The sequence below is a fragment of the Ostrinia nubilalis genome, chromosome 17 (assembly GCF_963855985.1).
Source record: "Ostrinia nubilalis chromosome 17, ilOstNubi1.1, whole genome shotgun sequence".
Lineage (NCBI taxonomy): Eukaryota > Metazoa > Arthropoda > Insecta > Lepidoptera > Crambidae > Ostrinia > Ostrinia nubilalis.
In genome coordinates this window covers 7,321,308-7,345,959 of record NC_087104.1, presented here as the reverse complement: position 1 = coordinate 7,345,959, position 24,652 = coordinate 7,321,308, and the positions used below count along the sequence as shown (strand labels likewise).

Genomic DNA, 24,652 nt, shown 5'->3' with positions numbered 1-24,652 from the left:
TAATACAAAATCTTCTTCTAAATTAATTTAGGTGTGTACCTATACCAACAGATGTTTGCTTTAAAATATCGCCACAGAATAATAATAAACATCGCTCACTTTAGAGAATGAAGTTGGAAAAACTGTTCTAATTTTTTTCGTAAAACTTTTATATGAGTAGATATTTCATCTTACTGCCAATTAAGACTACCTGGTTGTCAGATGCACTAGTCCTTTTTGATCAACCGTCCTTATTTTCTGCTTTACCCATAACTCAACAGCGATAAATTATTATTGGAAATAATTAAAAATATTCTAAGGCTGGGATGCACCATCTTACTTTAACTTTGGCAAACGTCAAAAATCTATCAAACTCTATACAAAAAACACCGGTTATCGTTAAAGTTACGGTCAAAGTTAGGTGGTGCAACTCAGCCTAAAATTCTTGCGTTGTTTCATCTCAGCCCACATTTTCTCCCGAAAGAGTGGTGCGTCAGTTAGTGTTAAAAATATTTTCGGACATGTGCACTTAATTTTAAATATTGTCCTTATACCATTAACATAAGATCTTAATTTCTCACCGCCTAAGGGTGTATTCGACCAAACAAGAGTAAATATTAATCTCAGAATAAACTTGTCATTTCGACTATATATTTCCCATACTGAAACTGTCAATGTGCCAGTTATACCAGGAGTTATTCTCGGATAAAAGTCTGGTCGGATCGGGCCTAAGACGAGTTCGAGATGCGTAGTCCTTTTAGGCACAATATCACGGATTTAGGTCCACCGTTACTCTCCCGCGGCTGGTGGTCGCTCAGTGCGCGAACGACTACCGAGCGCGCACCACTGCGCGCGCGCATCTTGTGAACGTGTTAAGTTTCGTGATTTAAAAATGGTGTCACTGCAGTTACTCGTTTTTGGTAAGGATTTATTGTTGTTTTTTTTTATACTTAGGTGTTAGGATTTTTTAGGCTTCTTTTCTTTTTTTTGGGTAATAATTTATTCGTCAAAAATCCTCTGGATCTGGAAATCTTAAGTTTTTTTTAATGGGTCAGAAGTTTAAAAAATAATTGACACCATTATTGTTTAATTAAATTTAATACTTTATTATTTTATTCATGCAACATGCTTTTATTAAAAGCTTTTCAATAATTCTCTAGTCATTATTTTATTAATTGATTAAAAATCAATACTTATCGAGCCATTAACGATTTGCTATAAGTTTTTCTTGGTTGTCATGTTAATATTAAATAGCTTAGCAAAACACGGAAAATGTTTAATCGGTTGTGAATTTCCCATTTAATGAAATGCCTGAAAAAACTTTAGAGAGGACTAACAAAAATCTTAGAATGTTGATAAGAAATTGTGATTGATTACAAATGACACGTGTAGTCAATATACTGTGAAATACTGTGAATGAATGAATAATGTTACTACTACCACAGCTACTACGGTGTAGACGTATTTTACTGTTAAAATGTTATTTTAAGTATAACCAACCAGAAAATTATTCATCAGTGATGTGACTGGTGAGTTTACTGCATGATATAACTTTCAAATATTTCTAAAAATAATAAATTCTTTGTACTTATTAATAATTTATATTTCTATGAAAATTATTATTATAAAAATAATTAAAACAAATGTTAATAAGAAAAAAGTATAATAGAAATAACTTTAAAAATATTCTAACATTATTAGAACAGTGATAAAAAATATAAAAATACCGGGATACCTGTGGCAGATTTTCCCAAAAACATCTGGAATTAAAGGTTAATAAGTGGAAAAAAAACTTTTTTGTAGTTTAACTGAATATTGGTACATCTGGAAAAATACTCTCCAATTTGTGTAAGACCATAATAGCAGCATTATAAACTAGTACACACATCAATCAATCTACACGGAAACGGAACCGAACGGTAGCAGAATGTTATGTATCAGAAAATATTTTTGTTTAAAAATAGCATTTATTACAATTACATAGAGCACGTCGTTTTTCAACTTGATGTGCCGTCGCGGTCGTCCATTCGTGAAGAGATTGAGAATGATTTCAACTTTTGACTTAAATTTTCAGGGAACAATAATGCTAATTAGTTCCAAACTAATTTTTTAACATAAACCACAGCTTCGGGACATTTATGTGGACCAGCGCTGAGAAAAAGTAATGTCAGAAATTCTCATCACTGTTGTCAGCTTCCTTTTCATTTTTTTACAAGATTTACTTAAGTTACTAATGATGAGAGGTAGATAGTGTTAAATCCACTTTTTTCCTTACACCCTGTTTGTTTGTCATGAGAAAATGGAGGAAATACTTGGTTTTATCTTCCGTGGTTAATAAATATTGTGTAACTCTTATGATTTTCTGCGATAATTTCCTTGTAACAATTAGTGAGTGGGAAAAGCGTTTTCTATTATACGCATTTCTTCTTAGGCTTGAGTTAGTGATAGAATTTTAATTAAACTTGTGTTTCTATCGACATTCAATACAATCACGATAGCATCAATACTGTGATTGTAAAGTTAATAAAGGCTTACCAGTAAGTATTATGATTTATGTATAAATTGGGTGGTAGTAGATAAAATAACTCCTACAAGCAATTTAAATACAATTTAGGAACTAAGTAGAGATTGTACTATGGCAACTACATAGATAAAGAGCAATAAACTTAAAGGTAAGGGTATTTTTAATTTTTTTTAATGCAGAACAAGGCAGGTATTTGACCGCAATCGCACCTGATGTTAAGTGAGATGCGATTATACCTAAAGGTAATTGATTCTGAGTAGTATATTTGTTACACTATCTAATTAATAATACATATCTAATATATTAATTTTAAGAGTGACAACTTAAATTTCAGCACATGCTCGAAGGATTTTGCTTGTAACTGGTATGCTATAGTCAAGAAGCCATAAAGGCCAAGGCAATACGCAATCTCATTAATCAAAAAATTCTGAAAAATACGTTTCAGTAGGCTTATATCATCATTTGGCCAAATCAGCAATTAATTTATTACCTAATTCTGAGTATAGAATCCAATTTGAGTAATTGCCAAATTTCTCGGCTTAGACGCAGTACAAATGCAGACAATCAAGGCGTTTTGAACGGGCCATCATCAAATGAAGCACTCAAAGAATATCCGATCAAAGAGCGTAATATGCAGCAATTTAGGCAGAAAACATTCTGATTTTATTAAATTAAAATTATCAAAGGCGCCCAATGACATCAATTGCTCGATATTGGTCCGATGAAGCCTTCCAAAGCTCAATTAGGTGAAGCCAGATACATCATGTTACAAATTAAAGAAATGTACAGCAAATAAATAATAAATGGTTAGTTCGGACGCAGACGGACGATTTGACATTTTGAACTATTATTTGATTGCAATTAAATAATCGCAAGCTAAAAGCACATGCTTTTAGTTACGAATCGTGTGTCAACTTTTACAGTTTAATTAATATACAATACAAATCAGAAACAATCAATTATTTCGAATGAATTAAATGAATAAAATTAGCTTTATTTCAAAGTAGTCGACACAACTTTATACCTATTTTGCTATAGTTTTTGTAAAGGAATACGAGTACGACTCTATCATATTAAATTCCTTGTTCGCTAATTATTTCAAGGGGATTTGAAACATTATATTATTACACTTAATTCAAAACTAATTGGGTGTTCAAGACTAAAATAACTAATTCAGAGAACTAGGACCTTGGAAGCAGGGGTCGATCTTGAGTAAAATTTTCGATAAGTGGCGTTACAAGATAATTAGAAATTGTACTTGTTTTACTTGACTCTCTATTGAATCCCTTATCGTTTGGGGCTTAATAATTAGGTTTTACTTTGTTCAGTGTCCATGTATAAGTACTATATAAAGGTACTTAATACAATACAATTTTCAAGGCACACTCATTATGAAAAAGTAATTTTTAATTTCTCAGTATAGAGTTTATTGGCAAATAAGTAGTTTTTCGGTTAGACGCCTCGCAGAGTACAAACTATTAGTCGGTCGATAGTTGCGTCGAGCTGTTAATTAGTATGAACACAAGAAAATAGAAAAGTATTAGATGAACCTGTGAAGTGCGCACATTACCCCGATTTGGTATCGGCCGATTCTTCATACACATTGGAAGCCGACCCAACTATCGGCCGACTAAAAGTCTACAGTCTGCGGGGGAATCTTAGTCTGAAATCTGTAACTCATCAGATGAATAATCATTTTCAATCACTAATAACCGCCAGTCTGAGCTCATCAAAGGGAAGGAATATTTTCAATTGAGTCCTTCTTTTATGTTAAGAATAATTTGCGTAAGATACCATAAAATATAACTTCTTATATTTTATTGAAATGAAAATGAGATAGCAATGGAAAATTCTAGAAAAATTCAATTAATTTCGATCATTTTTCCACTTTGTGAGCTTAGGGCGTTTTCAGCAATCATTTAATCTTATTAAATTGGTCATGTAACATCAAGTGTATGTATTAAACAGTGTGACATATTTTATCTATTTTTATAGAAATTAAGGTCCTTTAAAAGACGAAACTTAGTTACACTAACTAAAGTCAAGTGAGTTTGGTCTAAATATTTAAATTCAACAATAAAGCATGACAGACATGTGGGATATATCTACTGCCTATATTATCTGATATATTATATGTAATAAACAGGTGTGGTTACATGACAATGTGTGTAACCAATAAATCCGGTTAAAGTACGAAAACATATAAACAACGGTAAAAGCTAGTTGATGATCAAGTAAAAGTGCGATGATTCAGTCGTAGCGGCATTTTCCACCTCTGACTCGACGAACAAAGCGAAAGTGTGTTATTATGGTATACCACTAATAGTTATGGTTTTTTCTTTTTGTATAAATTACAATATTGTAGACAACTGTTAGATGTATGAGATTTTTCAGTGGTTACCTCAAAAAAACGAATGTTCGTAGTTCGTAGAAGCTATAGAGCTGTCACCCTGCAAGCGAAAGGTTGTGGGTTCGATTCCCATCTGAGGCAAGTCGATTTTATCAGGTTTTTAAACATTTAGGTATAGATACCTACCTTCATACACGATGTGATTTTATAAACCCGAAATCTCTGAGATAAGAATTTCTATTACATCTGAAGGATCTACTTAAAAATAAATGAATAATCGTGTTAGTTACAAATTACTAAAGTATTTTTTTCTTGTTACAGGTATAACCACATTACTACTACAAGTTGGATGTGGGGAACACAATAAATATGACGAGTAAGTACCATCTAACTGAGTTGATAGTTTTCTACGGAAAAATGTGATAATTACATTAATTAAGCGTATGTTTAACCTCAAACAATGAACAAAACACGGAAAAGAGAGTTCCTGAAACCATACTTATAGAATAAATGTAAAAGTGTGTGTGTACTCTGTTAATTATATTTAATTATCATTACTATCATTTCAAATTAAAATCAAAATACCTATGTGTATTTCGGAGAAGTAAATTGTTTTATCCCCATGGGATTCAAACTAGAAGCCACTGAAACGCGAACTAATATCATAAGATTTCCTATTACAATATTAATTTTGTAATAATTGTTACAGATACACCCTCATAAGCCTCTACCCCACCAACCCCCAGCAAGTAGAAGCGGCCAGGCACTTCTATGACCCTGAAAATAGAGTCGAAATTCTGAAGAGTTCTCGTGGAGTGAATGATAGCCTGGATGTACTGGTGCCACCAGATAGAGTGGCCATCTTGCAGAAGTACGCACGGTCCAATGAACTGCAATTCCAGGTTAAGGAGACCGAGTATGGAAGGTAGGAGCAGCCATATATGTTAAATAAGGTATGGGTATCGAACAAGTCGTATATTTTGTGTAGTTGTAATATACAGGTGTCATAAAATTTGCATGTCATACTGGTCATACTAACACGGAGGTAGATGGGCCTAGGACGCATCGAATAAGATTAATAATGTCTTTAGAACAGTTTTCAGTTTCAATTTTAGTTATAGGTATGTATTTAAATGGACATATTAGACTTTAGTCGATGCGTCTTAAGCCTATCCGGCGTTAGTGTGGCGAGATAATTTTGGGACATCATAATATACAGGATGTCCCACAAAATAGAGTCAAACCGAATCCCGGAGGTAGAGCATCATTAGGGGTACCCGAATCACCGCGACTTTTGATAGGAACATACATGGGGGACATGGGGGTGTTTCGGATAGCCCTAGTGATACTCTACCTTTGGGCTTCGGCTTGACACTATTCTTGGGACACCCTGAATAGTAAAACCTAGTTTTTGGTAGGTCTTAGGTCATTAGAAAAGGCAAACTTTTGTTACCAGTGTTAAATAGCATTCTTAAGTGCTTGAAGGACCTCTTAAAGATTTTTGAGAACATTTTCTCTTCATAGTTTACTCGTAATTAACTAAGATTGCAGGTTTGAGATATTTCTCGTTGAATTTTATTTTATAAAAACTAAGGAATCTTTGCTATGAAGAGGTTTTTCTCTTTAATTAAGTTAGGAATTTTCTTTGTCTTCATTATAGGGTTATTCCTCATTATACCCTTATCATCAATTTAAATTTTATGAACGCAAATTGTGAAATGATATCGTATTTTTATGATAGGTACAGGATAGGGAATATTTATCAGATAGATACCCTAACGCCCTTATTCACAAACATTCATCTCACAGAGCGTGTGGACGCACAGGGTGACACACGAACCAATCACAGAGCTCTATTCAACGCTGTGTGTTCGATTTGCTGCTTCACTTAAGCAAGCATCGTTTGTGAATACAGGCGTTAGTCTTAGGCAAAAGCCACTTGAATATGTATTAAGATTAGGTTAAACATAATGTTTACATACTCGTAGAAGAAAATATTTCGTTACATTGTATAATACTATGGACTTCAGGTGAATATAAGTAGGTTTAGATCTACTATGGTATGGATGGCAACTCAGCATGGTGTCGGGATTTTTTCATAATGGATAGTTTTGTTATACTACAAATGAAAAAAAAAATAGTTTTTAGAGTTCTTTCCCTTTCTGGCGACTTTCAGAATATTTTAAAACTGTTTCAAATTAGTGGTTTTAGTATTCAATAATCGATCATATCATATGTTTAGATATAACTTCGTTTACTTGTACGATACGATACGAGTATACACAGTCACGTGCGTAAGTCATAAAGAGCATGAATATAAATTAGCGTTGCAACCGATCGGTACGGTTAATTAAATGACATTTTGTGACTAATTGCGATGGTGATTGTTTTCAATTAACATTAGGAAAGAAAAACCTAAAAATCTTTGGTTTAAAACAATCCTAGACTGCATCTCATTTAACACCAGGTGAGATTGCGGTTAAATACCTGCCTTGTTATGCATAAAAAAGTTTCTCAAATTCTTTGGGAAATTGTATCAAAACTGCAACAGCGACAACAATACAAAATATTATTATGGCGATTATTATTATTGCTACCAAAACGTGGACCTCATTCGTATTAATAAGGTCGAAAACGAATGAAAATTTTCAACATCCCTACTGTGGCTTACTAATATTTTGTTAACCCGTTTAAATGAATATATTTTTTCCCAAGATCCTTATATTTACTAACTCCAAATTTTTTTATCAGGAAATTCGAGTTTGTGGAACGAGTGCCGAGGCGTAGAGTGCTGCGGCCTTTCAATGTCTACGACTACAATTCCTTTGGTTCGGTTAGTATGAATTTATTCTTCATTTTACAACTGTTATATGAGTAACAAGTAGGAAACCCTTGTGATTATTCCACTTAAAGTACCCTATTACACTGGAAGAAACAAGTCTGTAAATATTTCGGAAACATAAAACTAATTTTTACACTGTCTTTAAAATTATAACTCAATTAATTTACTTTTCGATACCCAGATCCAAGAATACCTAGACACCGTGGCTACGAGGCATCCCGACCTGGTCACCCTCCAAAACTTAGGCAGCAGCTACCAGGGTCGCCGGATGAAGCTGGTCAAGATCTCCGCAGATCCTAACGCCGGCAACCCTATCATTTTCATTGATGCAGGTATATTGTGATGTTTACATACTGTATTACTATTTAGTCATAATGAATCTTGCGTTATTTCCACGCTAGATTCCAAAAAATGGGGTGTAAAAGAACCATTAGAGTGGTGGTCTAGTGGTAGTTGTAAAAATATTATCACTACCTCAAATTTATTTTAAATATGTAATATGTGACTCTGTCTAATTGCATTTTCACACCTGGCTTAAACTGCTAAATAAAATATTAGTTGTAAGATAGGTTTGACCTTGGAAAAGAAGAGCCAGAAGAATCTCCTGAAATTCCAAAATAATCATTAAATAAATATCACTTGGTGCTATGTTTTACTGGTTTTATTTAAAGCAGAATTGTAACGTGAGTGATTATAAAAATAATACCATCATTATCTCTTAAAATTAAAACTTTTTCACCAGGTATCCATGCTAGAGAATGGGTGGCCCCTGCAATGGCTTTGTACCTCATTCACCGTTTGACCAACGACCCCGATGCTAGACGCAACGAACTCAACGGTGTCGACTGGTACATCCTCCCAGTGGTCAACCCCGATGGATATGAATACACCCGCTCTAGTAAAGCTGTAAGTACCTTTTTTAAAACCTATCTCAAACGTTAAAAAACATTAATGTCATAAGTAAATTATTCTTGAGAAATGACTGCAATTAAAAAAAAATAGGGATACAAAACTGTAACAAAGATGATTTTCAGAATCGACTCTGGAGGAAAACAAGATCAAAGAGTGTGAGCAATTGCTATGGTGTCGATGGAAATAGGAACTACGGTTTCAAGTGGGCTGTCAGTGGAGTGTCAAGTAACCCATGCGATAAAGAGACTTACGCAGGTCCCAAGCCATTCTCAGAACCAGAAACGCTGATGGTCAGGAATGTGATGATGGAAAACGCGAAACGCCTGAAGCTGTACGTATCTGTTCACTCATACGGGCAGTACCTGGTGTACCCGTGGGGATTTACTGGAGATTTCTTGCCCAAGACCTGGAAAAAGTTGGATAGCTTAGCTAGATCAGTATCAGATGCAGTTCAGCGAGCAGGAGGGAAACCATTCAAGGTCATGAGTGCTGGAAAGTGGTACCCTGCTGCTGGTGGCAGCGACGATTACGCCTTTGGAGCTGTCGGTGTTCCTTACTCATACACGATGGAGCTCACAAACGGATACGAATTCATTTTCCCAAAAGATCTTCTACGCACAGTCCTACCACAGTTCTACGAGGGATTCAAAGTTTTTGGAGCCCAAATCAGAAAGGAATTCAGGCCACTCGAATATAAAGCAAAGACTTACACTAGTAGTTCAGCAGAAAATTCTTCTGAAGAAGACTGACTAAACCTAAGACTTCAGTGAGTTTTGACAAACTTGGTAATATGTAATTTAAAATAAACTTTTCTTAACTCTACAAGTGCATTTTCAGTTTTATTTCTAGTCAGCATATCGCTGATTTTATGACTTACAATACAATAACCTATAAAACATAGCGTACACTTTTCGATAATTGTATGCAATAGGCTCGACCTAAATGTAGCTGAAATTGAATTTATATTTAATAATGATGGATTTATATTTATTAAAAACATTCATATTAGTTTCAGTATTTCATGGTATGTCAAGGTTAATACATAAAACATCAATATAAATTATTTTCCAATAAGTCGTTACTTTATACGTTTCGATTAATTTAAAATTCCAGTGTATATCAACCAAAGTAATGCATCAAATTGTGGGTAAGTTTATTTGATGAAAAATTAGACATGTAACCATCAATGTACAGTTATTGAAGAAAAACATGTACTTGCAGATGCAAAGTCCTAAGGCCTTGCTACAAAGAAATGGTAGAAACATTGAGGGATGGTGATGAAGCTGCTTGTATAGAAGATGCATCCATCGGAGCTAGTACTGTACGTGCCTAAAATTAGGACTTCTCTAGTATAATTTTAAAGTTGACAAAAGTAACGTAATTCTAAATATTCTTTAGGTAACAATATTTTTGAAAGCAATCAAACAATTTTGTGGGAATTTAACTCAAGTTTTCAATGACAAAGTAACGTATGAAGGACGACATCTGTATGAAGTAAGTTTTTTGTTCATTGCTATGATCATTGTTTTTTTTGGTCTGCCTAACGTTCAATTATTTCTAAAGACAATTTTAGAGTATATTAAACATTCGCAACGAAGCAAAATATCCTAAACATTCGCAGGTGCATATAAGTGAACCTAGTGAAGAATACAAGGAAGAAGAGAAGCCAATAATCTTAATAGAGGCAGGTCAAGAGGCGGGCACAGAGCCGATCTCACTCGCTCTCTATTTGATAGAGCAGCTGGTGTCATGCCAGGAGAACCATGAAATGATCCAGAAGGCCCGATGGGTGATACTCCCGTGCACAAACCCAGATGGCCAGGAGTATTCCAGATTTGTAAGTTTTTATGTTGATGAATCTATGTGACCTTTATTGCAACTTGACCTAGATATCAAATCGATTTACTCATTATTTTATTTAAAAAAAATAGTTTCATTAATGTGGAAACCTTACAGTCACAACAATGTACTTAATGATAATGTCAATTAGGTTAATCGGTGTGATCTAATTTAAATATTTAACTAAATTATTTAAGATCTATAATAATGCTCGTATGTTAAACACATTTTGGATTTCAATAGGTGTATTTATATCCTTTGTCCTATCCCTTGCGTATTATTGTAATAGAAATGTGTTCTGAGAATTTATGAATGAGATATTGTTACAAATTAATATTAGGTTAATGGGTTATAATCTCTAGCTATTTATCAACGTTTAATATAAAATACTCTTACATGAACTATATGATTTGTGAAGCACAACGTCATTCTAATGGAAGTAGGAAGTTAAATGCATGTTACTTAAAATTTTCAGAATCGTCTCCAATGGCGGAAAAACTTAAGACCATCTGACGACAACCTTAGCTACGGAGTGGACATTAGCAGAAACTTTGAAGGAGATTGGAAGTCATGTCCAATAGTTTCAACAGGCTTCTCATCCATATACCCCGGGCCGGCGGCGGGTTCCGAAAACGAGACGGCATTTGTACAGGGCGTTCTAAGCAAATACAGAAAGGAGATAAAAGGGTACTTGTCGATTCGGAGAGACGGCCACTCGATAAGTTACTCGTACGGTTACGACGTCGCGGGACCACCGGCCACACCGCAGCTAGAAAAAGCAGCCGCTGCCATAACCGCAAGGGTCAACCAAAGAGCTGGAGGCGTTCACCTCTTCAAGAACCAAAGCATTTTCGAACTCAATGGAAAGGCTCGATGCGGTCACAGCGTCGACTACGCTCACCAGCTCTTGACAATATTGTACTCTTTCGAGATGCGGGTGTTCCTAGGATCCAACACCCGTATAATGGCCAAATTCCAGAACCTACCCCGCGGCTATGAGGCTACATTGCGAAGCGGGTATTACAGCGGAATCAAAGAACTTTACAACATTATAACTAAGGAGAAAACTCACAGATTTTACTAGATTTGTTTCTTCAAAAGTTATTCCTCTCCAATAAAACGACGCAATACAACTCAGTTATTAAAAGTACTTCTCTGAGTTTACGTAACGATTCCAAGTAACATTAACCATTAGAGAAGTTTATCTCAGGGTGGGGGTCTATCGTTTCGAGGCTCTTCCGTTTGACTCCTAACAATGTTATGCTTCAAATCGTGCATGAAAAATCTTCGCCGAAGTCAAATTATGTACTCGAGGCAGCATCTATTACGTTACAATATTTATTTAGTATATAATGGTATATCTACGTTGGAGGAGTCACTTTTCCACTTTTCGGTAGGATTCGGTCATGCGCGGAGCTGGCCGTGTACCGCGCGTGCGCTAGGGGTGGGGCCGGTGGTCGGTCGGCCCGCTATCATTCTGTAGTCAGCCGCGGCAGCGGGCTCGCGTCTTCCCGACTAGCTCTCCCGACCTCACTGGCTCAAGAACTAAACTCTAGCTCTCGAACTCTGCCGCCGCTCGCGCACAAACTCGATTTTCATTTAAGTTCTTTTATTTCCGTTTGAAAATATGATTTACAGTAGAACTTTATTTGGAGTGTTCTGATTTTATTCGTTGTATTTTTTGAAAAATATAAAAAAATGATAAAATAATATTTTGATTGTTTTCCGTAATTACTTTTGTGGTAAAAAATGCTGCTGTTTGCTGGGGGCGATCATCGATCAAAGGTACGTTCCGTAGTATTTTTTTCAGGAGTATTTAAAGTTGGGATAGCAGTACTTTGGCCAGGCTGTGCGGTGATGGGCGGAAGGCGGTGCTAGGGCAACAGGTTGCTGGGCGCTGTCTGCGATCCGCCCGCCGACCTCATTCTATTAATTGCTAATAAACCGAGCAGCTTTCGCTCTAATTACCAACCAGGGTCTTATGAAATTTAATTTTCGCTTTGTTCAGCGAAAATTCAGCTTAAAACACGTAATTTATTCACCACGAAACGAGCGCGGTGTAAATTGTACGAGACGGGTATTTAAACTCGCTAAAAACCCGTAAATTCATTATTATTAACGAAATCGGATGAAGGTAATCTTTATTGCATCATGGGCTATGAAAATAATGATACTTTGAACAGTAAAAACCTCAAAATTGCGTTTACAATTGACCCGTACTTATTACGAAGAAGAAATTGAGTCGTAGAACTCTTATTTTCTCTCTATTTTCTAGTTAAACATTTATTTCTTATTAAAACTTGATTATCTTGTGAGCGAAATCACCAAAAACAAAAATAAGTGATTTTCTCGTAAGAAAATAAATTTTCTAACTCTTTTCTGGAAAAATGTTTGTATCTTGTAATGGGAACCTCAGAGGTATTTATAATAATACTGTTGCTGTTAATAAATCTCTACCAAAAGAACAAGTAATGTAGAAAACCATCAATTTATGGGAAAACTATGTTAATTACTCATATTAAGTTCTTTATGATACCAAAATAATATAATTTCCTGAAGAACTAACTAAATAAAACGATGAAGTTCAGAAAATAAACAGGAATAAATCATTTTTGCAAACAAATCAAGAATGAATAATTTTTAGTGTTAAAATCTGATTTTAGCACGAGTAAAGTAAATAGAAACTTTAAATATTTGATCTACATTGTTAAAAAAGTAAGATAATATTGTCTACTCAAATCTAAATGAAAATGCAACTGCTGAAAACTATAAAATAATGACGGTTGCTTTTTCCCAATTAAAGAATATTACAAGAATATTGTTTTAAAGAATATTAAAAGAATGTTGTTATAATGAATAGGAAAACATTTCCAAAGCACAAAAAATTAAGTTAATAATGATAGCTTCTGGTAAAACACTATTATATTATTAGGTTTAGGAAATAAACTGAACAATTATTTTGCTGTTGTGTGATCAGTTTAATAAGTATCATAAAAAAATTGCACATATAATTAATTTCACTGGATTATTCGTAAAATGTTAGTATTTGAAACAAAGATAATTAAAATATAGTTCAATGTCTAGAATAATGTTATACTGATTACGTAAATATTACTTTTAAAAGTCGTAATGATCAAGTCACGTGTTGAAACACCTACGGAATATGGAAAATTATTAAATTAAGAACATGGAAAATTATGAATACGGAAAGTTATTAAATTCTTTGTACTTTTTTAAGCATTTCAAATGAATAAATAGCTACAATTCCAAGTTTGTAAAATATAGTGTATAGACAGTTACAACCGTCATCACCGCACAGTTCGTCGGCCAATCAGCACAAACTTCGACGGCGCTCCGTGAAAATGAGTTTTATCTACAGGAAAATACCTTATTTTGCATAAATATGTTTCATGTTTTAGGAATCGACGATATTTTTCTTGTAATTTCACTTGTATGTATTATACACGACAACGCACGGCACTAAATGAAATAAATCCGCAGCCTAAAAGTTTTAAAAAAATCTCCTTAGGAAAATGGTTTTCTGCAAGTTTAATCACGTAAATTGAAACGTAATTATTAATAATAATGCTATAATAAATAATGTTCAATTAAATCAGCATGAAAATAAAAATAAGTGAAATAATGAAGTAATTTTACTTATCTTGTTGTTTCTGGAAAACGCAATTAGGTGAAGTTTCTGAGCCCGATAAATACTCGCAAAATGTCCAGTCGCGGACTAAGTTCGGAAAATTTTAATTATTCTAAAAGCCTTTCTTGTTTTGCTAGTCGTTGGTTATCTTGAAGTTTAGTTTAATATTCCTCTTTCCATATTTCGTTCAAAAATACGAAATGAGAAAGATTATTCTGGACAGAATTGAATCGAAAAGAGTTGCTGCCAGATTGTCTCATTGATCAATTTCAGTTTCGAAAAATTGTTCTTTAATTTTCTGCATTTAATTCTTCCACACTATTCGAAGTTTGATTTGCGACATTAGTTTGACCATGTGTTGCATGTATGATACATACGACAAGAAAAAGATTCCGTGCTTTCGAAGACACAGGATGAGTAATAAGAACCTACGGTTTTATAAATCCCAACGATATTTGACTTAGTAAGTCATAAAAAAATAACGCCATACTTCTTCTTTCGATGTGGAAGAAGAAGACTGTTATGCTGAGATGTATTCCTTATTGTCCCCAAAAATTTTCCAAAATAACGGCACTGAAAAAGACATCAAAATCAAGGGGTTACGTTCCCGGACCTAGTACATCATATCGATTGACAGATACCAAGTTCGCGTATCACCCGCGGTCCGATTCCGTTAATCTGGGGGACACTCGTAATTCTCATAACTAAGTTTTCGAGTGGTGATAACGGTATCGACCGCTCGCATTATGGAGTCGGGACGCGTGTCGGTGATAACAACATGCGGGCGCCCCCATGCGGATGGTTCTTGCACTTAGTATTTTTGAATACTAATGAATAGTAAAGGTTTGAGTCAGTGTGACTGATGCGGCATTTGCGGTATTTGGATCGGACAATTAATTGATAAGCGATACGTGGTAATGATGACGAATCAAAAATGCGCTCTAACTTCAGTAGAACTTTTCGGTGACTACTCAGACAAGGGATGGGCAAAGTAGAGTATGACTATCCTTAAATCTATGATTCTTAAAATTACTAGGACTTGCTATTTAAAATTTCGACGCACCGGCCTAAGACCAACCTACATTCTTTCTGAAGACTATTAAAGAACATTTGAGTCAGTCTTTTGAGGAAGACCATCAGATCAGACCATGAGAGGTTATTATGTAGACTGGTAGTGATTTTAAAATACCTAACAGAAGAACATCTTAGCCATTTATTTAATACATCGTCTATAAGCAGAATTCCGAGGGACCTATTGGTCTGGAAGGTTCCAAAAAGACTGGATGAGGCACCAGCCTACCTAATTCTGGAGGCTATTGAACAATTTGATCAGGGTCTTCACGTCGTGTCTGTCATATATTTACGGAAAGTCATCGGGACTACAGGTTACCAGTAGACAAGAAATTAACTTATCTACTTCTGAAGACTATTGCCCAATAGTCTTTTCCAGGTAGACTCATCATGCGGAAAGGTTAAGAATAGACTTCAGACCAAATACCAAGTTACCTAATTCTGAAGACAGTTAAACAACATCTTAGTCAGACATTTTGTCATAGTGTCCAAGTGGAACTTCTTAAAAGACTGTAATAGAGTTGGCAGGGTTCCAGTAGACCGTGGACCACTCAAGTAGACCTGCTCATTAATGAGACTTGGAATATCTTATTTAGTCATCTTGAGATCACATCGTGATCAAGAGGGACTTTTTCAGGTAGACTGTTGGCGTTGAAGAAATTTTAGTAGACTACGGATCAGAGACCAACCTATCTAGTCCTGGAGATAACCAACCAATCTAGCTTATCATCTTGAAATTAAGCTAAAGATTAAGCGAGACTTTCTGGAAGACTTTTAGCTGTTCTATTTATGAATAGAAATGAAGACATAATTTAGTTGGCGCCCAACATGGTACTAATAATCAAGGAAATGATAAAAATTATCCTAATAGCAGAGATACCTGAGATTTACTGCAGAATTCTGCCTTAAATTAACTGAACATTTATAAAATATGAGCCTAGAAAGAGCCCAAATTAATACTAACCCAATGTTAAATGTTGGTAATTAATTTCCACAACTTACAATGAATGGTTAATTTCCGATCCCTTCTCCAGGTACTTCAAAGGGTTTGGTATTTTCAATATAGGGTCGCTTGATAGATATGGCCGCAGATTGATACGCAAAATATCTGATTACTAATGAACGAGCAAAGTTTTAAAACAAATTAGGTCAAAGGTAACTTTAGTTTAGATTCCTCTCACAAAGGTATTAAAATTTGTATATTTTATTCAGTGGTCCTTTCAGTGGTGGACATTAGTTAATTTTCGGGTTTGAAGGTAGATACTTAACATTTCAGTTCACACTTTTAGACATTAATAGAACTGGCAAACTTATGTGTCTGGAAGGACCATGGGAAGGACAATCCTAGACCGTTTAAAAAATTCGAAAGTCTATACGTCATTTACTTGTGACCAAAATTTAGTTAGTTTGTTGTACTTAATGAGTAATATTTGAACAAGAAATTATATACGTAAAAATAATACTTTCATAACACATAATTAGAAAATAATCAATTTCATGCGTAACGCAATAATATTTTAATAATCTATTTATATTATTTAATTTCGATATGCGTGTGCGCATGTTATTATAAATTACGTTTTAAAAATATTTCACACTAGCTTTCCGCCCGCGGATTCGCCCGCGTGGATTTTGTCTGTCACAGAAAAACTTTATCGCGCGCGTCCCTGTTTCAAAAACCGGGATAAAAACTATCCTATGTCCTTTACCGGGACTCAAACTATCTCTATTTTGTCCAAATTTCATCAAAATCTGTTCAGTGGTTTAGGCGTGAAAGAGAGACAAACAGACAGACAGAGTTACTTTCGCATTTATAATATTTAACACTATTTAAAGTCTCACAATAGAATGTATTGATTGATGATAGATCACAACTCTCAAAAAGATAAACTGCAAAACTGAATGAGCTAAAAAATCAATCCCACTTAACAATGCTCAACAAGACTCAGCAATAGTAGTATTTCTTCACAGCACTTAATCAGATTTATAGCCTCTTTTAACAATAAAATTAAAATCATAAATAAGTACTTAATTAAGTTTTAAAGCTTTATAAGAAATTTCTAAAAATCACATAGGGACTAAACACTTTACTCCTCAAATATATCATCGACCCTACATCAATAACGCAAACCTACAACAGACTTAATATGAAAACAGTTCAAAAGCCAGACAAACACGGAGTTCATTTAAAATGAAGTTAGAGAGGATATTGGATTTCTAACTCCTCACCTACGAATTCCATACGGCCAATTTAGTATAAAGCTGGTCCGCGGCGAACCGTGCGGGGGTATTAAAATTTGAAGCGTTCAACTTGCCTCCTTTTAGTGTTCATTATGGTGGAAAGTTGGCGAAAATTCATACAAGTCCAAGTTCTAATGAACACGTAAAGTTGGACGGTGTAGCGAGTAGCGATCGCTTACGGGCGCGCGCGTCTTTTTGCGCCCGCTTTGTTTTCTGTGGAGCGGTTAAGAATTTTAAAATTTGCGCTTTTGGCGTTTTGACGCAGTTGCTGTTTTGGATAAGCACGTCTACTAACTTCATAACAGTTAAAAAGATAGACTTTCAGATTTAACAATTACTAAGAAAATAAGTTAGAATATAGAACTTGGTTTCTTTTATGAATCCAATCAATTACCTACACTTTATCAAGATTAAGTTTTAGGTTATTCTATACTTATTTTGATTCTCTTACCACAAAATGTATCTTGCCTAACGATTGACTTCGAAAGAATGCCCCCTTGAAGTTCCTTAATTATAACGGTATTTATTGAAACATTAAATTAGAACTACTCAAACTACACACAGCGTTATTATAGGTGTACCAGAATCTCATGGCAAACAAAAATATTGGAAAAGTGTGTTTTTCATATGGCAATTGTCTATGGTTTATTTGTCACCTGTCAAAGAAAATTATGAAATCTGTCAGCCGCTGCAAAATTTTTGTAATCTCTTCTTGACTATTTGTTATTTTTGGGAAAAAGTCGAAAAAGTTCAAGCAAGGCATATTGTTTTCAATGTGAATTGTAAAATAAGGCATAATTCAAAGTCGATCTTTGATTCTAAAGCGCGTCGTCGAGTTGACAGTAAGTTGGACTGAAATGTTTTGATACATTTAGTTTATTACCCAACTGTGTCAGAAGGAGGGTTGTGTTTTTTTATATTATTCTTAGTTAATAGCTGCTTTATCGGGGTTTTCAGGTATATCTCACAAATTGGTGCAGATGTTATGACCATGTAAAGAAAATTGAAAAAGATTTCATAAAGCAAGATTGAATAATGGAGAAGTTTCCAATTTTTTTCTTTGAAATAAACTTGAAATAAATATAAGTAGAACTAATAATAATTGTGAAATAATCATGAAAATATCTCTACAAATAAATACGTTACAGGGCCCTAAAGTTGCGCATAACTATTCACGCCATTTTGATCGGTGTATTCACACAGTCATTCGGAGTACAAACAGTAAATCACCCCTGATCCAGCCAGTTCATTTTTTTTAAATCTAGCAGTTTTTAATTTTTCAGCTAGGGTCACTCAAGATTCTTTCTTAGTAAAATTTTGTAACCTTTTATTTAAATAACCCAGACCTGGCCATATACAAAAAGAACGGCACCGCCTATGTTTCAGTTCCACGCGGAAATATGTAGGTAATTTAAATAATTAATTTCTCAGACATTTCTTTTCTCACAGACGATTTATTTAATTTCCAAGACATACCTACCTAAAATGTATATTCGTACTTCATGTTCATTAATATTAGTCATAAAAGTAAAAAATTAAACAGTATCAAGATCGTTTATTCCAATTTCCCCAGTATTGCTCTCAACAAAGTTTATTTTCCCTATTTGCCATGAGATTCTGGTACACCTATACTGGCACCTTAAACCCAAAGTTATAAACAAGTATCTAATGACAGCAAAAGACTAGCAACCAAAAATAAAACAAAACGCACATTTGTCTTCAGCTTCATTCATACGTGCCAAACAGAACAGAGCTATGATAAGTTTCCAAGAAAACAACACGCTTTGGATGACGAATTTAAATCCAATTAAAGTCTTTTCAGACTCCACGAAAAGTTCTGAATCGACTGTGGGATGTGTGCTCGCTCCAAAACGTCTAGCACCCACGGGACAACTTGCCAACTCGGAACCACTCAAAACTAATTTCACTCAAAATCCTGGGGAGATTTCGTTTTCGGCAAACATTTCAATGAAAACTTCAAAGTTTAAGATAGAGTTACTATCGCAAAAATGATTAAGTGAGAGGAAAGTTGGGGTGTAAATTCAAGAGCAGATGTTCGAACCTTAATCCAGTAATAACACTTCCAACTCTTTGTGAGATCATCAAAATATTGTAACTGTTATTTACGATGAGAAATAAGAGCCTGTGATAACTTCAATTCAAACATTATCTAAGAAAATTCATCTTAGCGAATTGATCATAGGTATGAGTAGGAAAATATTCTTAGCAGTTAAACAACTTTTACAATAAACTGAGAATAAACTAATCATAAAACAAAGTAGCTTTAAATCCCAATATACGCAAAACTTGAGCACCGCAAAATTGCGTTCATAAAGTTTACCAAAAACTGGCATTACTTTCCCCTCAGTAGGTATAAATTGGTATAAAATCCCCACGACACAAGACAATAAGAAACGGAGGTTCACCCGCGGTAGACATTAGCCCTGTTGTTATTCTAAGTGGATTAAGGCCAGCGCATTTCAGATCTGGTTAAGCCTGAATTCAACATTAAGTCTGACAGAAAGCTTACGGGAGGTGGTTGCACTTTGTAACCTCAATTGGACCGTCTTGAGATTGCTTTGGATAAGTAAGATAATGGATTGTTTATTTACAATTTAAAAAGTAGGAGCAAGTAACATGCCTTGCGTGTCACCCTTACTTTAACAAGCCAACGGATGTCTAAGCATGTCAATAATTAATAAAGTAAAGCCAGCCGGAGTTCAACACGTAAGGATCAAAATGTAGGTATTAAAGGAAAACAGCTCGCCGTAATATTTCACTCGGTTCCACCCGATTAAGTCATCAAGAGCTGTCGAAGTATCGGACCCCACCTTGCAAACATAAGCTGGGGCGTGTTCGAAGCAAACTCATTAGATAAATGAAAGAGTTCACAAAACATGATCGGTTCGCGGGCGTCTGTCCGGCGAGGATGATTGATCGTCTCCGACACCGGGGGGAAGTTGCTCATAAGAAAATATCGCACAGGAGTGTCGAATTACCCATTTAGTCTCTTAAGTCGAGTGTGTTTGAGTTGCGACGCGATATCACCGATCGTAATAAATTAGGTAAGGAGTGCCGTGGAGTGGCGTGTCACGTTGGATTGCCGACGTTTTCCGATTTCATGAACGGGAAATTCGCGTGATAGGTTTATATTACGGGACAGATATTGTTAAACTCTTAAAGGCGATGAAGATCTTATAATAAAACGGATCGATATTGACGATCATTTTCGTATACAACGCCATGTTGAGTTTTTAAAATTATTTTTGACTTTGCCTATATAATTTAGTTAAGGAAGCTAATAAATTAATAAATCTATGTACGCTTCCGGATGATTTGAGTTCATGTTTTTTATTATTATCTATTACAAGAAAAGAATTAAACAATATTAGTATTCATGAGCTGTCGATATTTCAGCTATTCGAATATCAACATTGTCTATAATAATATGACATCCAATTTATAGATCGACCCTTTGAAAAAACATGGCCAACTTCCTGAAAACATCATGACATATTCATATTTGTCCCTTTTTGTGTTTACGTTTAGGTACGGGCCCGAATTGTGCTTCATGTCAAATTACCTACTTCCCTACTGCCCTCAGGCTGAAGGTACCTGAGGGTTTGTCCCTTACTGGATATGAACTCCACTCAACATGGTACCATATTAGGGTCAATTCTTACATTACGAATGAGTACTGTAGGTGAATTTCCTTAGGAGCCCGTATTATGTAGATAAGGTTAATAAAACTGTACCTATTCAATAAATGACTGGACTGATGATGAAGCAAATATTTCTAAATAGATGTTTTTTTCATTTAGCGACTTTGTAGAAGCGAATAAAAATACGAGTTGCAAAAAGCATTTTTACAAGTTCCCGAAGAAAACTAGCCAATTATTTTCATGTTCTATCCAAATAACCTAATATGTCGTACACACAATAGTTGTAGTAAAGATGATTTTTTTTACTGAACCACATTTCTTTATTCCGTTGTTTTTTCTTTATTGTAATACGAGTGCCGACCCAATTACTTGAATAATGATCAGCGTATCCCTAAGACTTATGAATGGGATGATTCCAATAAAGGCTGGGAAAAATGTTGCGTTAAAGTAGGGTAAAACTAGTTGAAGTACGCGACCTGGCTCTGACCTCTCCAGCTATATTCGCGAACTACTCGAAAGCAAAGTCAACAAGCATAAAAATCTATTTCGTGTGTTCCGTGGCCCTTTGTGGTTTTGTGTACGTGACGTATACGGGTCGCGTTTTGAGGACAAGAATAGATGATCTTATACGTAGACGACGTATCGTTAACATTGCGGGGAGTTTGCGATAGGCGCTACAGATTTTAGAAGTATTTTTCTTGAAACATCAAATTCTTATGAAGACCTTACCTTAGTACACTATAGGTGTACCAGAATCTCATGGCAAATGGGGAAAATAAACTTTGTTGAGTGCCATACTGGGGAAATTGGATTAAACGATCTTGATACTGTTAATTTTTTTTTATAACTTGAGTAATAATGAACATGAAGTACGAATATACAAGGGGTGTTCGATAAGTAATGAGAATGGGATATTTATAGCCATCACAAAAATCTGAAAAAAATTGGGCAGGTAGCTTAACTCTTCACTAGCAATAGTTAATAAATAATAATAATGAAGAATTACATTCATCTGAACGCGACCAGTCGGGAAGACCTTGTTTTCTGTGGCCAACGCACCCGTTCACAGCCCTGAAGTTGCGGTAGCAGTCAAAAGAAATTTGTGTTTCATACATAATTCTCAAAAACCCATCATATTCTCTAGATCAGAGCCCCGATTACGGTAACTTTTAACGTCTACAATCCAGACGCGTTTCTGATTCTGCGATACGATTGGTCAAAACAGCTGACGTACGCTGTTGAACGACCAATCGTATCGCAGAATCGAGAAGCGTGTCTGGATTGTTGACGTTAAAAATTACCATAATCGGGGCTCTGGCTCTCAGCTACGCCAACAGCGCTTTTTCCGATTTAAAAAGTAGTTCCGGCACCTGATATTTGAGGAATTGTCGAGGCAGTGTCCTTTTTATGCCTTTTTGGAGAGTCAGGAAAATAATCCGACTGGTCCTGGTCAAGTAAATATAATTTTTAAACGCAATGGTGAAGTTAAATGAATTTATTACCAGTTTCTAGTGAAGAAATTTCTAGTGAAGAACTACCTGCCCAATTTTTTGTCAGATTTTTGTGATGGCTATCCCATTTTCATTACTTTCTGAACACCCTTCGTACATTTTAGGTACCTATGTGTATGAAGAATGTTGTTATACATCATATTTCATAACATAGGAAAATGTATTATTTTAAACTTTCATGGTCACTAACATAATTATTATTACTGACGGGATTGCTACCATGTATCCTAGTTTTGAGGTTCCGATATTTCGGCACTGTTGCAAGCGCCATGGTCACGGAGTAACTGAAGAAACTTGCTGTGAGATGTTATGGGTAGACATGTCGGTCTAGCCTCTTTCGTAGTTATTACGTTTGCCATTACCGCCATGGTCTCGGAGTTTCTTCAGTTACTCCGAGACTATGGCGCTTGCAACAGTGCCGAAATATCGGAAACTCAAAACTATGGTACAATCCCGTCAGAAATAATAATAGAAAAATGTCTTGAAAAATAAGTAAATCGTATATTACTTTATGTAGGACTAATTTTATTATGTATCATACTTTTAACTAATCACTTGTATCAGAACTAGAAAACGATTCGAAGAATTCCACTTTTCTTCAATAGATGATCAAGATAAAGAGGTATTTATAAATTGCTCTTCAAGCATTTCAATTATTTAATCTTGCTTGATGAAATCTTTTTCAATTTTATTTACATGGTCATAACATTTTCACCATTCCTCTGCACCAATTTATGAGGTACACCTGAAACCCCCGATAAGCAGCTATTATGTAAGAATAATATAAAAAAAACAACCCTCCTTCTGACGCAGTTAAGTAATAAACTAAATGTATCAAAACATTTCACTCCAACTTACTGTCAACTCAACGACGCGCTTTAAAATCAAAGATTGACTTTGAATTATGCCTTATTTTACAATACACATTGAAAACAATATGACTTGCTCGAGCTTTTACTACTTTTTCACAAAAATAACAAATAGACATGAAGAGATTACAAAATTTTTGCAGCGGCTGACAGATTTCATAATTTTCTTTGACAGGTGACAACAATTAAACCATAGACAATTGCCATATGAAAAACACACTTTTCCAATATTTTTGTTTGCCATGAGATTCTGGTACACCTATAAGGATACAATTAACAGATGTTCAATTGTCTTTGGTAATATTAATAACCCATACAATGGAATAAGAGAAAATAGAAGAAATGGAAGAAAATATCTAAAAGATCAAAATGATAGCACCTATTATGGTAATATTACGTTACTAACAAGTAATATAAGGCTTCCACAAATGTGAATAACATTAACAATTTCCGAATGTTATTATTCGTCCTCTCCGGAAGTATTAAAAGACGATTTCAATAACCATGACGCTTGTTTGACAAATGAGAGAGCTTGTTGGTGAACAACCAAAAAAAGAATGAATATTAAACCATTTTGATCTTTATATCAAAGCCGTAAAGGAAATATAACAAGCAACTTAGGATGTTGACTGTATAAGGGACAACGGGAAATAGGGTTCGGGCGGGCGGAAATCGGAAGCTGTTCCCAACTCAGGACAAGTGTTTGAGTTTCAATATTCCACGGATTTTCTACGGAAAACAGATTTTAGCGAAGAAATAAGGATGCATTTTGTTACACCTATAAAATGTATTGAATAAATAGCTAAATCAAAACTTAAAGTTTAAGTCAAATATGACCGACCATTCCTGGAATAAGAGTATATAAATTACGTGTATTTGGGATAATACAAGTGAAGACAAATTTTAAACACAAACATTTTTCCAAACATGTAACATGACAAATAAAGCAACAACGACACTAAAGTATCGTTGTAAAGAACATACAGCAAACTTTTACTAACGGAAAAGCCTAAACGAACAATCCAAATCCCTAAGGCAAAAGCTGAACATCAGTAACAGAGAGCTTCGATTGAGACTTACTTAAAAATACACGCTTGCAGCTCATAAAAGAGCAAACGGCAATCTGCACGCCCTTACAGGAGTTTAACAGCCGTGAAATAATTCAAAAGAGCGTTAAAACAGACAGAATTTAACCGCAAGCTT

The 24,652-nt window shown here is 34.9% G+C and overlaps 2 protein-coding genes across 2 annotated transcripts; both read left to right on the top strand.

Moving 5' to 3' along the window:
• The first annotated feature begins 802 nt into the window (after positions 1-802).
• LOC135079693 (carboxypeptidase B-like) lies at positions 803-9,432 on the top strand. Its single transcript, XM_063974304.1, has 7 exons — positions 803-899; positions 5,175-5,229; positions 5,563-5,778; positions 7,605-7,686; positions 7,877-8,027; positions 8,438-8,601; positions 8,730-9,432. The coding sequence occupies exons 1-7, from the start codon at positions 872-874 to the stop codon at positions 9,354-9,356; spliced, it is 1,323 nt and encodes a 440-aa protein (XP_063830374.1). The 5' UTR covers positions 803-871; the 3' UTR covers positions 9,357-9,432.
• Positions 9,433-9,507: 75 nt separating this feature from the next.
• On the top strand, positions 9,508-11,596 carry LOC135079692 (carboxypeptidase B-like). Its single transcript, XM_063974303.1, has 6 exons — positions 9,508-9,631; positions 9,721-9,754; positions 9,829-9,928; positions 10,006-10,101; positions 10,229-10,444; positions 10,922-11,596. Exons 1-6 carry the CDS (start codon positions 9,580-9,582, stop codon positions 11,528-11,530), a joined length of 1,107 nt encoding a protein of 368 aa, XP_063830373.1. The 5' UTR covers positions 9,508-9,579; the 3' UTR covers positions 11,531-11,596.
• The last annotated feature ends 13,056 nt before the right edge of the window (positions 11,597-24,652 follow it).

What these genes read in the sequence shown, in the direction of transcription:
- LOC135079693 (XM_063974304.1), top strand. Translation starts at nt 872, where the DNA reads ATGGTGTCACTGCAGTTACTCGTTTTTG. An exon ending in AAGGAGACCGAGTATGGAAG is followed by an intron (nt 5,779 to 7,604) that starts GTAGGAGCAGCC and finishes TTTTTTTATCAG; the next exon opens with GAAATTCGAGTTTGTGGAAC. An exon ending in ACACCCGCTCTAGTAAAGCT is followed by an intron (nt 8,602 to 8,729) that starts GTAAGTACCTTT and finishes GATGATTTTCAG; the next exon opens with AATCGACTCTGGAGGAAAAC.
- LOC135079692 (XM_063974303.1), top strand. Translation starts at nt 9,580, where the DNA reads ATGATGGATTTATATTTATTAAAAACATTCATATTAGTTTCAGTATTT. An exon ending in AGTAATGCATCAAATTGTGG is followed by an intron (nt 9,755 to 9,828) that starts GTAAGTTTATTT and finishes ATGTACTTGCAG; the next exon opens with ATGCAAAGTCCTAAGGCCTT. An exon ending in CATCCATCGGAGCTAGTACT is followed by an intron (nt 9,929 to 10,005) that starts GTACGTGCCTAA and finishes AATATTCTTTAG; the next exon opens with GTAACAATATTTTTGAAAGC.